Here is a 13,918-nt window from a genome sequence, read left to right as displayed (position 1 = left end):
CCCTCGCTGCTTCTGTTGCTGCTGCTGCTGCGGCTGCTGCTGCTGCTCCTGCGCCTGCTCCTGCGCCTGCTCCTCGTCCTCCTGCACAGGCCTGGAGGCGCAATTAGTTTAAATGCCATCCCATATAGGTCTACGACAGTCTTTCACAACACCTTACTCTTCTTCTGTGGTATCCTGATCCACTTGAGGAAACAAAGGAGACTTGTTTTCTTCATGTCCAGGAGTCCAAAATAACTTGGGCATGGAATGTATTTTCCCAAAATTCCACATTCCCATCGCGGCAACCGACTTCATGGCTTTTGATATGTCTAATAAAGGAGGACTAAAAGACAGTTGATTAGGATTAAAAGCTTTTTTCCCCCACAACAGTACAGTATATGAAATTGTTCATGTACATAGCTGGCAAATGGATCATATTCCCGTGCTTTATTTCCTAGCCTGGGAGGCAACACTTCATCACCAAATTACTTTGTGTACTTGTCAATTAGTGTAGCGTTTGGCTTTAGCCACATGTACTTCAAGGGTGGGAGGGAAAACAAAACAAAACAGCATTTCGTAATTTACAAGTGCACAAAAATGGTTAAAAAAATGCATTATGCAAATATTCCACTCGAGGGCAATTTACACCATGTAGTGGTATCCGTGAAACAGATGTTTTGTTTTTACATTATTTGTTTAAAAAAAAGCTTTACAGTTGAGCTGCGACGAAGTAGCATCAATTTGTGACAGCAGGGCTAATATGTGAAAGACAAACAAACAAAAAACTTGTACGTAGAGACAAAACTTTCTCGAGGAGTTTTCACTTTATCCTCTGTCAAAACGCAAATTTGTTACGGAACAGTGGGGTGGAGATTCTGAACGGCTCGCTCACCGCAGCTCAAACTATTGCCTTGACTTGCGATTGTTACTTTAATAGGTCAATTTTTTATTTCACCTGATTGGAGTGGAAGAAAGCACGAGGTTCACATGTGTATCTGATCAGGGTTTGCAAGTTAAGGCAACCCCACCCCAACACCACTTAAGGTCTTACCTGTGATTCTGGCTTGGTTCCATCGGGCCACTTAAAGATTCTTCCGGGTTCAAGACCAGCATATCAGGCTGATCCGTTGTCGTGGTCATAGTAAGAAACTGGGACTTGAGGTTATTCCCTTCACTTGCCCAAGGTCCTTCAAAGTAGGCAAGCAGTTGAGCGAAGACGTCTTCACCTATGCCGCAGCTACTGCTGGCTTGGTCGGTGCTGTCCAGGTCAGCCATTTTGCCTTCAGAGCGACCGCAGTCCCTCTGATTAAATGGCATGTCAATCAAAAACCGCACAGCACGTGCGATAAATTTTTAAAGTTATCCAATCGACCTACATTTGGGATTGTACTTGTTTCATGCTTTTTAATTCTTAAAAAGGCTACACACATACACGCAGAGTATACAAATACTAATCTCGGTTTTATTTGTCATTCAAAATCGCATACAAGATAAAAGTAAATAAAGCAAAAACATTGTATGCCAGATGACTCTGATGACGCCATGTGATACAAGTTGAGTCGTAAATTTTATTCCATGTTCTCAGACAGAAAAGAAAAAAGAATGCACATAAAAATATGTGCACCCGTTGACATACAAAATAAATGGACAACATACATTTTTTAAAAGCCATAAAATTGGATATTTGCGTCCAATGTTATTTGTGCACTAATTTTTGGTAGATTTGTAAACTTGTTTAATCATCTGTATTGTGGCAACTTTTTGAGAGAATTTACGGATACTCTTACAACGGTTACACTTGGTACACAAACATTTAAGAAACTAAGAAAAGGCAATTTTGATGCCAAAAAAATAAATACATCAATCAATAAATTGTAGTAATCACCTTAAGCAAGATAAACACTGTCTTAAATTGAGTATTGTCCAATCAAGATCAGACTGCTTATATATCTGAAAGATAATGTGGGGTGTTGTTAAAAGTGATTTTTCCTGCTCATTCTTCTCAAAAATGGTCAGGGCTGACAATCAGAGTGAGGTACACACTGAACAATAATCGGGCCAAAGTGGAGCATTGTCTATCCCCTTGCGATCAAATTCTGCAAAGATCTGATTTTCTGATGGCTCGAAAAGATTATCCTATCATCCAGTGGCATGGTGTGCATTAGGAGTGATTTTTCCTCCCCGATAAACTCGTAAAACAGTCAGGGAAGACGTTTATAAAGCGGGGCACAAACCTCCCAATGAGCAGGAAAAATGTATTTTCTCTCCCTTGCAATCAAAGTCAGCAGTGGCTCGATAATGGGATGACTTTAAAATATCTCATGGTGCAAGATGTTTTGAATTATTTGTCCTTCCCAGCATGCTTGGAAAACTCTCAATTACCGACAATCATAAGTGTTTAAACCTGTTCAATATTTTACTATCGCAGTGGTATATCTAGCCTGAGTCATGGACTCTAAGATTGTGACAAGTGATGGTCAATCTGGAAAGTCACTTTCTTCTTCTATTTCTACTACTAATCTTTATTGTTTGTATTCTCCGGCAGTTTGGATGTCCGACGGCACCATGCTGCCTCTAACTGGGCGGCCTTGAGACTAAAGACAGAGTGGAAGAGACTCACGATTGTCTGTGGTGTGCCATGTTGGGCATCTGGAGCCGTAATCACACACTTGTCAATTTTTTCCCCTGTCATGTAGGGTCTCTTACAATTAATTGAAAAAAAAAGTGTGTACCCTGCTTCAGGATAACAAAGGGCAGACTGTATCTTTTTTTGGTTCAACAATAAATGATATAGGGGTCAAGGTTGGATGTCGAAAGAAAACAAAATCAATTTATAATAGAAAAAAACCCTTAAAATCATTGAGTTGGATGCTCGCCGGAGATGTCGGCATGCAAATACCAACCACAAATATCCGCTATGTCAAGAAAAAGGATAATCAGTACAGTGTGACAGCATATCCCTGTTAAGACACGTTCCCTTCAAAGAGGGGCACGAGACATCTGGATCAAAAACCGAGAGCATAAAAGGAGACAAGACGTTGGTGGGGGGCAGGCTCGGAGTCTTAGGTGGGCACAGTGATGCTGCGGGCCAGGAGCACCAGCAGAGCCAGCTCCACGACCCCGTGTGCCTGCTCTAGAGCCTCTGTAGCATCGCGAGCAGAAAAACCTGCAGCCTGGATTCTCTGAATGTGTTCGGCTGGGAATTGTTCTGTAAAGGTTCCGGGCAGGAGGGAGGCGGATGTGCCAGAGGCAATACTGTCCGGGGTGTTTGTGTCCGAGACTCGTCCATGCACATCCCCGCTCTCCTGCTGCCCTTCTGGGGGTTCCCTGAAGCCCCCGTCACACTTTGGAGGACTTGCCGACTCAGGATTATAAATGCTGGGGCCTCTGGCTTCGGCTGGAGGCTTCGGAGGATTTGCCGACTCTGGATTATAAATGCTGGGGTCTCTGGCTTCAGCAGGGGACTCTGGAGGACTCACTGACTTGGGATGATAAATGTTGGAGTCTCTGGCTTTGGATGAAGACTCCAGAGCTCCCTCCGAAAAGTCTGCCCCTTCTCTCTCTGGGGGGGCCTCGCAAGCAACAGCTGGTTTGGCTTTGGCATTGCTTGGTTCTGGTCTAATTAGTGTTGGATCCTCCTCTTCGGAATGCGTTGAGGGGCGGGGGGCGCCACACTTGTTGGAGAGCAGCAGTTCATGGAGCTCCAAGAGAGCAGCGGCCAGAGACGGAATGCCTTCAGAGCCCTCAGGCTGATCCCTGCATGAGGAGTCCATTTCGAAGGAGTCCGGCTGGCAGGGATTCATCATTTCGGACCCAGCTGCCTCATGCTCCATGGGCTGACTGTGTGCTACTTCTGGATAGGGGAGGTTTGAACTGTTCTCCACCTTGGATGGTTCCGTAGTCTCCTTCTCACCAGCCTCTGGACCCTGGAGGTCTTCAGCTGACTGACCGGGTGCCAGGGCTTCTCCTACAGAGACAGTATGATCTTCCAGAGGGGGATGCTTGAGCTGATCCTGCTCTGTAGGCAGATGAGGCTCCTGGAGGCCAAGTTGGTCCGGCCCGGAGGCCTGCTCCACAGGGACCTGGGTGGACTCTGAGCAAACCGTGTCAGGGTTCTGGGGATGGGCGCTTGAGGACATTTGGTCTGAGGCTGTGGGTAGTGACAATGTCGGCGGCTGCGGTGAGGTAGTCTGTCCGTCTGCAGTGTTTTGTTTTTTTTTTTGGGAGAGATTACAGATGACACAACCAAATGTGAGAAGGTGGAGCCTCGTTGAAAGCTATCAAGAAGTCACAACGCATCTCTTTTTCCGTAGTTTACGTTACATCCTTATTCCAATGGACCCCCCCCCATTCAAAATACTACACACAACACCCCCTAAATACAACATGTTTTTGGAGATTTACTTCGGAAATGTATTACCGGTAATTGTGGGGACATACGGACATACTGTACACACACACAGAGAGAGCAGGAGCGTTAAGAGAAGAACAAAAGGCAGCATGGCGTAGACGGGCGTCCCCATATTTTGTCCATAATCAAACGTGATAGGTTCCAGCTCAACCTTGAGCCAAATGAGGACAAGTGCTAGAGAACGTTTGGATGGGTCGAAAAGTTTCCGAAATCCAAATGAATTGGGTTCGACCTCAGAGAGTCCACTGTTTGTTTGCACATTCACTTAAGTTAGTTTCCTGGGCTTCTCTTGAACTATCCCCAAGCTACATGCAAAAATAAACACAAAAAAGTAGCAGCTCATGTGGCAAACATCAAATCATAACCAAGGTGGTGAAGTAATACAGAAAAATGCAATGGACTGCAGCACTGGCAATGGCCTTGGCTTCTGAGTTTTTGCAGTACCTGATTGTTTGGCCCCTCTCCAGCTGTCTCCATTTGCATCAGTGCTGTCCTGCTCAGGGGTTAAGGTGCACACCACACACATCATGCAGAGGGACGGAGAAAGTTAGCAGTGGCACACAAAACGTGCAGCAACCTAATCACACTTTTTTTTTCGCATGTGTGTGTCTTTTTGCTCTTGATGTACTACAAGGACCCTCTTGAAATTGAGATGAGATCTTTAAGCAATAACCAAGCCACAAACTACAAAACTGGTGTTAATCAGTGCTGTCCTGCTCAGGGGTTAAGGTGCACACCACACACATCATGCAGAGGGACGGAGAAAGTTAGCAGTGGCACACAAAACGTGCAGCAACCTAATCACACTTTTTTTTGCATGTGTGTGTCTTTTTGCTGTTGCTGTACTACAAGGACCCTCTTGAAATTGAGATGAGATCTTTAAGCAATAACCAAGCCACAAACTACAAAACTGGTGTTAATAATGAACATACCATCTACTTCTGGTTTAATTGAATGATGTCGGCACAGCAGGCATTTTAGTACCCGGTAATTAGTTCAAGCATGTACACAACACGTCAACATGTCTAATTAGCTCTCTGCTGATTATTTTCTCCTTAATAATTACGAAAATTGTTTGTTTTCCTCGAATTTGGATATGACTGATGTCTAACTACCTTCGTAAACCCACCAACCCATCTACCCATATATCTATCCATCTATCTAGGCTGAGCGATAAGGCCGAAAAGTAAAACTCCAGTTTCTCTTTTTTTTTTTTTTACCGGTACTGATTTCAATTATTTTCCTCCTTAAAGTAATAGCGACTGTCCGTGTTTTTTGTTATGTGTTGTGTTTATTATTTTACTTTATGTTAACTGTTTTGTTAAGCGCTTTGTTACAGTTGCAGCTGTTGTGAAAGCGCTATATATATCAGGATGTATTTATTGTATTGTAATAGCAAATGACAAAGATATAATTCAAAGCAATTTTTTCTTTTGTTTTTTTCTGCTTCTGGGATTTCCTTTAATTGGCCTGAGACTAAAGCTTTTAGGTGTTTTTTTCTTCTTCTCAGCATTAACTTAAGCAGAAAAAAAATTTCTTTACAGATAATGTAAATAAATGTAGTAACTGTAAGCACTGTAATATTGGCACTTCTTTACACTGACTGTAAATATCAGTATATGGAAATAAAATGCTTTGATAAAAAGTGTAAACTTGAGCCGTAATAATTTAACATTTAAAAAAAAATAATAATACATTTTAACATCATAAATAAGATATCAAACTCAGTTGCTTGGCACGTCCATGCCTGTTCTCATAAATCGTGGCCTCTTGTATCTCAGGTGATGGCATGACATGATCATGTGACGGCATGAATAAAGTTTATGCGGCCCATGCAATTGTCATTCTAACAGAGGGTGTAGGGTGTTGTGGGGGGGCTCAAAGAAAAATGAAACAAAAACAAGCCAATGGTAGCAGAGACCAAGCATACCGCTTTCATGTATGGACCGCTGAAGCGCTTCCGCGAGCTCCCTATCCGCTATCTCTTCGGGGCGGTTTTCCTCACGTCCTTCAGGCCCGTAGGCCAGCCGGGCGCATTCAGGCAACTCGGCCTCGGACAAGAAGCGAGTCTCGGTGCCCGTTGTGCCGATGAGAAGCACGCTTTTCTTCAGGTCGATTGAGCACTACGAGACAATAAGGCCAAGTTGGCTTCAGGGTTTGATTTTGCATCCTAAAATCGGGGATCGAGAGAGGCGAAGACAGGTGGTTCGTACCTGGTGTCTCTTGAGCATGTCCAGGCCGAGCAGCATGTCCATCGGCTGATCCTCCAAAATGGAGAAAGAACAGGGAAGAAAGTCCCCTTCAATCTGGACCTGAGCTGCATGGACACAAGCGACACATCATGCATGTCAGCACGTGACACAGTACTGTACCGTCTTTCTCATCGAAGGACTCCACCCAAAAACACTCACCCAAATGAACCCTGCCGATGATCTTTTGCGTGCCCACTCCCTTGGCGATGCCTGCCCAGCGGCGATCTACTAATCGCATGATGTTGCAGCGGTCCGCACAGGCTTGGCTCATGATGGTCATTTGGGCGCCTGAGAGCAAAACAAAAGACTCCTTGTTGAAAATACAAAGACACATAAGATGAATTCTAATTGTACACTACAGGGTAGGGCTCAATGATTTCAGGAAAAAATGGATTGGCGATTTTTGGGACAGATATTGCGTTGCAATTAACAATTTTCTTCAAAATGCAAGGACACCTGAGAGGCTGTTAGTGGAAGGCAGTCCTTTTTCAAGGTTTTAAAATGGTTCAATAAGGCAAGACCTACTGCTTGTCGTCACGCGTGCATGGAAATAAAGTTTTGTAATTAAGTTTTTAAGTTTAGGTTTAACAGTGTATGTGAAAATATTTTTTTAACCAAAAATGTTTTACATTAACATTAATGTACATGTTCTTTGCTCATAAACGTAAGATTATATGTAAATATTTTTTTCAACATTTCTGTCAGAGACTTAACTGCTTCAAACGGAAATGGAGGGTTTCGTGATGTGGCCTGAAATTCATATCATGGTATGAATTGGAATTTCTTTACAGTAATGTTGACTGTAAAAGTGTAAAAAATATTTATTTTTGGATGGGTAATTCTAATGTGAAAGGTTTTCATGTCAACATGTCTTTTTCTTTTTATGTCATTAAATCAATCCGACAACTAAAGAACATAGTCCCTTGTCAAAGCTAAAATTATTAAAGAAAAGATTTAGAATCATTTTGAGACTGTTATTGTTTCGATCTCAAACTCGGTCCAATAGGTTACTTTGTGGTGCAAATAATTTGCTTGTAAATGACTGAGCAATTCAGGAAAGCTCGTTTTTATACCCACTCATGGCAAAAAATACATGAAATCTTTTAGACTTTGACCAAACAAGAATTACCTGAGTCCACAAAAGCTTTCACAGGGTGCCCGTTGACTCTGCAGTTAATGTAGAGCATAACAACCTGCCCGAAGCTTTCTGGGGCCTCCTCCATTGCAATCGTCATATTTTCTTCAACATTGTGCTGCCTGGAACGTGTTGAGCAAAAATAAAAACAGACTATAACCTGCTTCTGCCCATTCGTATTTGTTTTCTTGACATTGACAATGGGTAAATAAAAACTCGAGTAAACCTGATATCCTCTTCGATCTTTGCCTGCGCTTCCAAATCGAAAGGATCGGCAGTCAGCAGTCGGATTCGCTCTTGCTCCCGCTTGGCTCGATCCTGCTGTTGCTCCAGCAGCACTTTGGTGAAACGCTCTGGAAACAGAACATTTACACCAACATCAGCTGATGCCATACACAGTAGAACACAGCAGGTAGTCATGCAGTAAGGCAGGGGCCGATATTACAGTCTGACAGGTTGAGAACCGTGAGCAAAAATATCACAGTATCACGGTTTTAAAATGACAGCTCTTAATGTCCTTTTTTGAAATATTAAGGAAAATAAAAACACATTCTTTTCCCATTGAACACAATCAATTTGATTTTTAAACAATAATACAATATTAAGAAATGTTTACTATAGTAAACTAAACCAAAACAATAAATATGAACATTGTTTTTCTCTTAATTCTTCTTAGTAAGCCACAATGGCCCATGACTGGTGAATGTGATGGTGGTATATTGTGGTATGTTTAGTTTAGAACAGACCTGTGAGGCTACTCACACTGGATACACCGTGTTCCAAGTGAGAGCGCCGAGAGTGCGGTCTGGCACTCCTTTTTGGAGCACTCTGAATAACCAAACTGCACATCTGAGCAACGCTCTGAGTTTCTGAACGACTGGAGTGAATTCTATCATATTTAACATCGAGTCATAAATGTGATAACGGCCCGGAAAGTAGTAATAGGTATTTTTTTTTTTTTTACAAGCCTGAAATAAAATAATGTGTACACCATTTGCTTTTGAGCAGCTAAGAGAAGTTTTCGTTATGTGGCTTTGTCCCTAATTGCTGAAAACAGTTAGGGCTCACTGTATGTCATAACAGCAGTTTTATCTACCGAGATCTCCGCTCAGCAAAGCCTCAGCAAGCGGTGGGTTTCGCTCTTTCAGGAGGGAGAGTTCATGTGGATTGGACAGGAGCATCTGCTGGAGTAAGGCGGGGTCGTCAAGCCCCTGAGAAGAGGAGCCGCGAAAGGCCGGGAGGTTAAGGTTCACACTGGATACACCGTGTTCCAAGTGAGAGCGCCGAGAGTGCGGTCTGGCACTCCTTTTTGGAGCACTCTGAATAACCAAACTGCACATCTGAGCAACGCTCTGAGTTTCTGAACGACTGGAGTGAATTCTATCATATTTAACATCGAGTCATAAATGTGATAACGGCCCGGAAAGTAGTAATAGGTATTTTTTTTTTTTTACAAGCCTGAAATAAAATAATGTGTACACCATTTGCTTTTGAGCAGCTAAGAGAAGTTTTCGTTATGTGGCTTTGTCCCTAATTGCTGAAAACAGTTAGGGCTCACTGTATGTCATAACAGCAGTTTTATCTACCGAGATCTCCGCTCAGCAAAGCCTCAGCAAGCGGTGGGTTTCGCTCTTTCAGGAGGGAGAGTTCATGTGGATTGGACAGGAGCATCTGCTGGAGTAAGGCGGGGTCGTCAAGCCCCTGAGAAGAGGAGCCGCGAAAGGCCGGGAGGTTAAGGTTGGAGGGTTGCGCACTGCGCTGTGGCTGTTGCTGAGGTGGTGGGAGTTGCTGCTGCTGTGGCTGGTGTTGTTGTTGTTGTTGCTGCTGCTGCTGCGGCGGTGCGACCTGTTGTTGCCGCGGCCTGATGATACTATGAGAAGCGTTTGAAGTCGAGGCGCCAGGGACTGCGATGGAACGAAAGTCGATATGGGGCAGACCTACAAGGAGAAGAGGAGGAAAGGTTAGTAGGTTAATGAGATTTGACAACAACAAAGGCTTGATTACCAAAAAGATAACAAGAATAAAAACATAAGGGGTCCTCGGTTTTTATTCCAGCCACAGCGGCATTACCCAAATTTGTACGCACGTAATTGGGAATGCCCCATAGTCTGCTGAACTACACTAATGCAAAGTAAATTTTTTGGCAAGGATGTGAGTTAAACCATTCCACACGGCAACTTGCTCGGTAAGAAAGGGTCGCACAGCAGCACGGACTAACGACGGCAGTCTGGTTGCCAGTCTGCTCATATTTGGAAGCATTGACGTAGCAGCACCAGGAAGTAAAAAGAGAGACTTTTACCTGTGGTTTAGGTGGGAAGTTGACCAGACCTCGACACAATGAGCAAAAGCAAGGCTCATTTTAAGGCGAAGGATATGACACAAAAAAACGAATGGCTTGGCGGAAACTTGGAAAGGGTGATCTCGTGCATGAGCAAAAATCCCACCAAGACGACATTGAGGTATATTTCAGGCTAAGCAGGGAGTAGTGTCTTCTTAGACACGTCAGTCTAAAAGCTTGGGACACTGAGACACCACATTTATGAAGCAATCCTCATGTCGATACACGTAAAATCGTCAGTCAAAATAGCACTAAATCACTCCATCAGCTCCTCTCCTATTGGAGGTGCTTTAGGTTCAGTATAAATTAACATATTCACATTCATTCTCGCTTTGATTTGCTCTTGTGGTCTGTCTCCACCTTTTCAGTCATGAATTACATGACATGTACTCACCTGGGAAGGCAGGCTGAGTGGGTGGTGGCCTTCTGTCGGCTTGCCTGAGGACCACCACGTCTCCATCCTTCACACCGTAGGTCCCCAAGGCACGAGTTGGGTCTTTTAGGGGCTGCTCTACATAGGAGATCTTAAAAGAGAAGAAGAAAAAGATTGTAAACACACAGCAACCAACCACAACAGTACAACCACCTTTAACATCTACTAAGTTGTATGGAAAACGTTTATTATTGTGGTTGTGCAGGGGCTCATAGTGTGGAACTGCACTGCGCCATACACAGACTCGCTCTTGGAGCTAAAAGAGGCAACCGCAATATTAGAAGCAGCTCTTGGTATGATGCAATCCAATTCTACATGGCTCTAGTCTAAACCATTGTGCAACCACAATAATCAACTGAGATGGCGCAACTTGAGACAACCGGGCGTCCTCAGTTTTCGACGGTACCGACATATGCTTCAAATCATTTCGAGTGCAACTGTATATAGGGCTTGCAATAGTAGGAGAACACAGTTCAATGTTTACAGATTGCTACAAAGAAATGTATCTTTTTGCTATTTTTTTTTAATAACACACACACACACAGTATACAGGGCATACAAAGGAGAAATAATAGATTCCGTACATATATGGTTCTAACCTTTATTTATTTATATTTCATATTTTATATTAACACTGAAAACAGTGTTAATATAAATTATGAAATGTAAATAAATAAAGATTCATTTGAATGAAGAGCAACAAGTTGAAATCATTCTGATAGCCGGTTCAGCAAGGAGTTGTATAGTTTGTCAAGAAACGTACATTTTTTCCTATGAATGGATACTTATCGGGGACACACACGCAAATGTACACACACAAAACCGAGACGCTCATGAGGATAAGCGGTTTCAGATGATGGATGGGTGGACGAAAATGTTTGAAAATGCCTTACTTTGATTAAACAAAGATAAGCAGTGTGCTTTCATGAAACGGTACAGAAACCAGAGAATATTCACTGTAGAGAGGCTGAAATCACAGGATTTTGATAATGGCTGGAAATGATTCATTGAATTATCAAAATAGTTGACAATTAATCGAGTGTGACTCCTATTGGGCAATATCTGAATTTGCACATTCAAATTTAATAGTTTGTCTATTTGGTGACCATGCTCTGGTTTACAGGCTTAAAAGTTATTTACCAGGTACTAACCACTGGAATAGGATAGTTTGTTTCTCTCCACGAATACTTTCTATTAAAGTAATTATATGGAGCACGTTTACTTTAACTTGAGCAATATTTTATTTTAAAGTAACAGTACTCCCCCACCCCCCAAACGTTTCCTTCATATCCCTTTATTTTAATGGCAAACATTAAACCTCGGACCCACAAATAGGCCACCTGTTTATAACGCCGTATCGTGATTGTGTTGTTAAACCGTTAGCCTTCACCAGCAGATCTGCGCTAGTCTGACGTGAATCCCACGAAAAATCGTTTAAACGACGTGATTTTTCCCCCACATATATGAATGACACCCAATTGAGTACGTATTGTTACTAACGCTTCATAAAAAACGGCCTATAGTTGGCGAATTTCAACGCTGCCTGGTTCCCAAAACGCAAGGAAAAGTATGATTCATGCTAGCAGAGCCGGTAGGGCTAACTAGCCAAATGCTATGCTAGCTCGGCGTCTGGAGCTAAACAGACCGTCGCCGCCGGGTGTCCTTACCTGAATTTCCCCCGCCGGGATTCCCGACTCGAGTTCACAAAGTGCCACAAAGTCTCTCAGTTCCAGCTCCGGGGACACATCGAGGGCGAATGTGGTTTCTGGGCGATCCCTCGGCGCGCAGAAAACGGTGACCAGCATCGCTTAATTTTGGAAGCAGAATCGGTTGGCAAACCGCTGCAACATAAAGGCACTCACTGCATTTCCTTTACTCCCACATGCGAACGCCGCATGCTCATACTGGATTTGGGTCACTATCATGCGTATTTCAAGCCGCGAGGCGGTCAAATGAAATGCGTGGAGCTAAAATAAAGATGATGAGTGTTGTCCACTTACTCAAAGGCGTGTGATGTGACAGCAAATCATTCAAAAACTCCAACATCAAGAAATGTTCTAATATTCGCCCAGCGATGCCGTACCTCGCCCAGTTGGTTTTTACGACATGTCGTATGTCGAGGTCTGGAGTCGTAACCATTTCCAAGCTCCATTCCTACCGATGACAGAACTACAGTATATTATCATGTCATAATACAATACAACACAATACATGCTGATTTATATAGCGCTTTCACAACAGCGGCAGTTGTAACAAAGCGCTTAACAAAACAGTTAACATAAAGTAAAATAATAAACACAACACATAACATAAAACACGGACAGTTGTGCAGTCCTAACCACTTTTCCGGGACATGCTTTATAAGATGAAAATAGTAAATTTACATGACGTATAGGAAATATGTTCAAGGAATAACATGCACATTATTATTTTTCACATATTTGATCTCAGAAAGAATTTAAACGTATTTTGTTTTTATTATTCATTATTGACGCACAGAAGTTTGACTAACTCGAAATGTTACACGCTTGAAGAAATGAAGCAGACTGATGAGCATCAATTTTAATCTTACAATGGAATGCCAAATACCAACAAACAACTAAGAAATACCAACAAACAACTAAGAGTGAAACTGACAAGAGCACCTCAGTATACAATAAAGAGAATGACAATGTAAAATATTTACTGGTATATAATACATATATTTAATAAACAGCTCAGATAAACTGATAACAACTTTTGATGACTTATGGCGGCAAATGAAATGGCTTTAGAGGGGAAAACTGAAGTATGGCCTGGATGAGACCGCATGTATCTTCACATGATCAGCAAATGTGTCTTGCATCATTTAGGTGCCTGATTAGTTCATGAAAAAGCATTTGATTTTCATTCATAAAAATGTATTCACACCATCCCATGATATCATTAGCTAATTGATTTATTGTTAATACAATCAAGGATAGGAGTAAAAGCTTTAAGTCACTTATGGGTATTGTCATGTTTTTGCTCTGTCTGTTTTTTTTTGTTTGTTTGTTTGTTTGTTTGTTTGTTTTCAGCACCAACTGGAGTGGAGCTTGTGCCTCTTCAGTAGGTGCACCTGTGTCTTGTTACAATAAGGCCTGCCATGTATTTAAGGTCTGCCAAGCTGCCTAGTCTCTTGTCGGATTATTGACCTTGTTCTCTGTTTATGCTCAAGTGAAATGTTCTCGACCTCTTGCCTACGTTCATATAGTCACTCTTGTTGTTTGATTCTTGTTTAGTAAATATTTTGAGTATGTGCGCGCGTGTGTGTGTGTGTGTGTGTGTGTGTGTGTGTGTGTGTGTGTGTGCGTGTGTGTGCGTGCGTGTGCGCGCGTGCGTGCGTGCGTGT

The 13,918-nt window shown here is 42.6% G+C and overlaps 1 protein-coding gene across 3 annotated transcripts; it reads right to left on the bottom strand.

The window, feature by feature from the left end:
- Positions 1-1,421: 1,421 nt before the first annotated feature.
- Positions 1,422-12,664, bottom strand: ddi2 (DNA-damage inducible protein 2). Of its 3 annotated transcripts, XM_019861121.1 has the most exons (11): positions 12,549-12,664; positions 12,216-12,355; positions 10,510-10,639; positions 9,364-9,714; positions 8,004-8,130; positions 7,772-7,899; positions 6,802-6,930; positions 6,604-6,707; positions 6,321-6,513; positions 4,835-4,883; positions 4,103-4,177 (listed from the first exon to the last, which is right to left on the bottom strand). In XM_019861121.1, the coding sequence occupies exons 1-10, from the start codon at positions 12,592-12,594 to the stop codon at positions 4,873-4,875; spliced, it is 1,359 nt and encodes a 452-aa protein (XP_019716680.1). In that variant the 5' UTR covers positions 12,595-12,664; the 3' UTR covers positions 4,103-4,177; positions 4,835-4,872. The 3 variants fall into 3 exon arrangements, with proteins under 3 accessions (XP_019716678.1, XP_019716679.1, XP_019716680.1); XM_019861119.1 differs by lacking the exon at positions 4,835-4,883 and having other exon boundaries at positions 1,422-4,177; XM_019861120.1 differs by lacking the exon at positions 4,835-4,883 and having other exon boundaries at positions 1,422-4,177; positions 12,216-12,389; positions 12,549-12,649.
- Between the last annotated feature and the right edge of the window lie 1,254 nt (positions 12,665-13,918).

Source organism: Hippocampus comes, unplaced genomic scaffold (assembly GCF_001891065.2).
Source record: "Hippocampus comes isolate QL1 unplaced genomic scaffold, H_comes_QL1_v1.1 scaffold40, whole genome shotgun sequence".
NCBI classification, from domain to species: Eukaryota; Metazoa; Chordata; class Actinopteri; order Syngnathiformes; family Syngnathidae; genus Hippocampus; species Hippocampus comes.
The sequence above is the reverse complement of the archived record's forward strand: the minus strand, read 5'-3'. Positions and strand labels throughout refer to the sequence as shown.

Bases quoted from the DNA above. Each gene is read 5' to 3' on its own strand.
- ddi2 (XM_019861119.1), bottom strand. From the start codon at position 12,594: ATGTTGGAGTTTTTGAATGATTTGCTGTCACATCACACGCCTTTGA. The intron at 9,715-10,509 runs GTGAGTACATGT...TTCTCCTTGTAG, and splicing joins CACTCAGCCTGCCTTCCCAG to GTCTGCCCCATATCGACTTT. The intron at 7,900-8,003 runs GTTTACTCGAGT...AACACGTTCCAG, and splicing joins AAGATCGAAGAGGATATCAG to GCAGCACAATGTTGAAGAAA.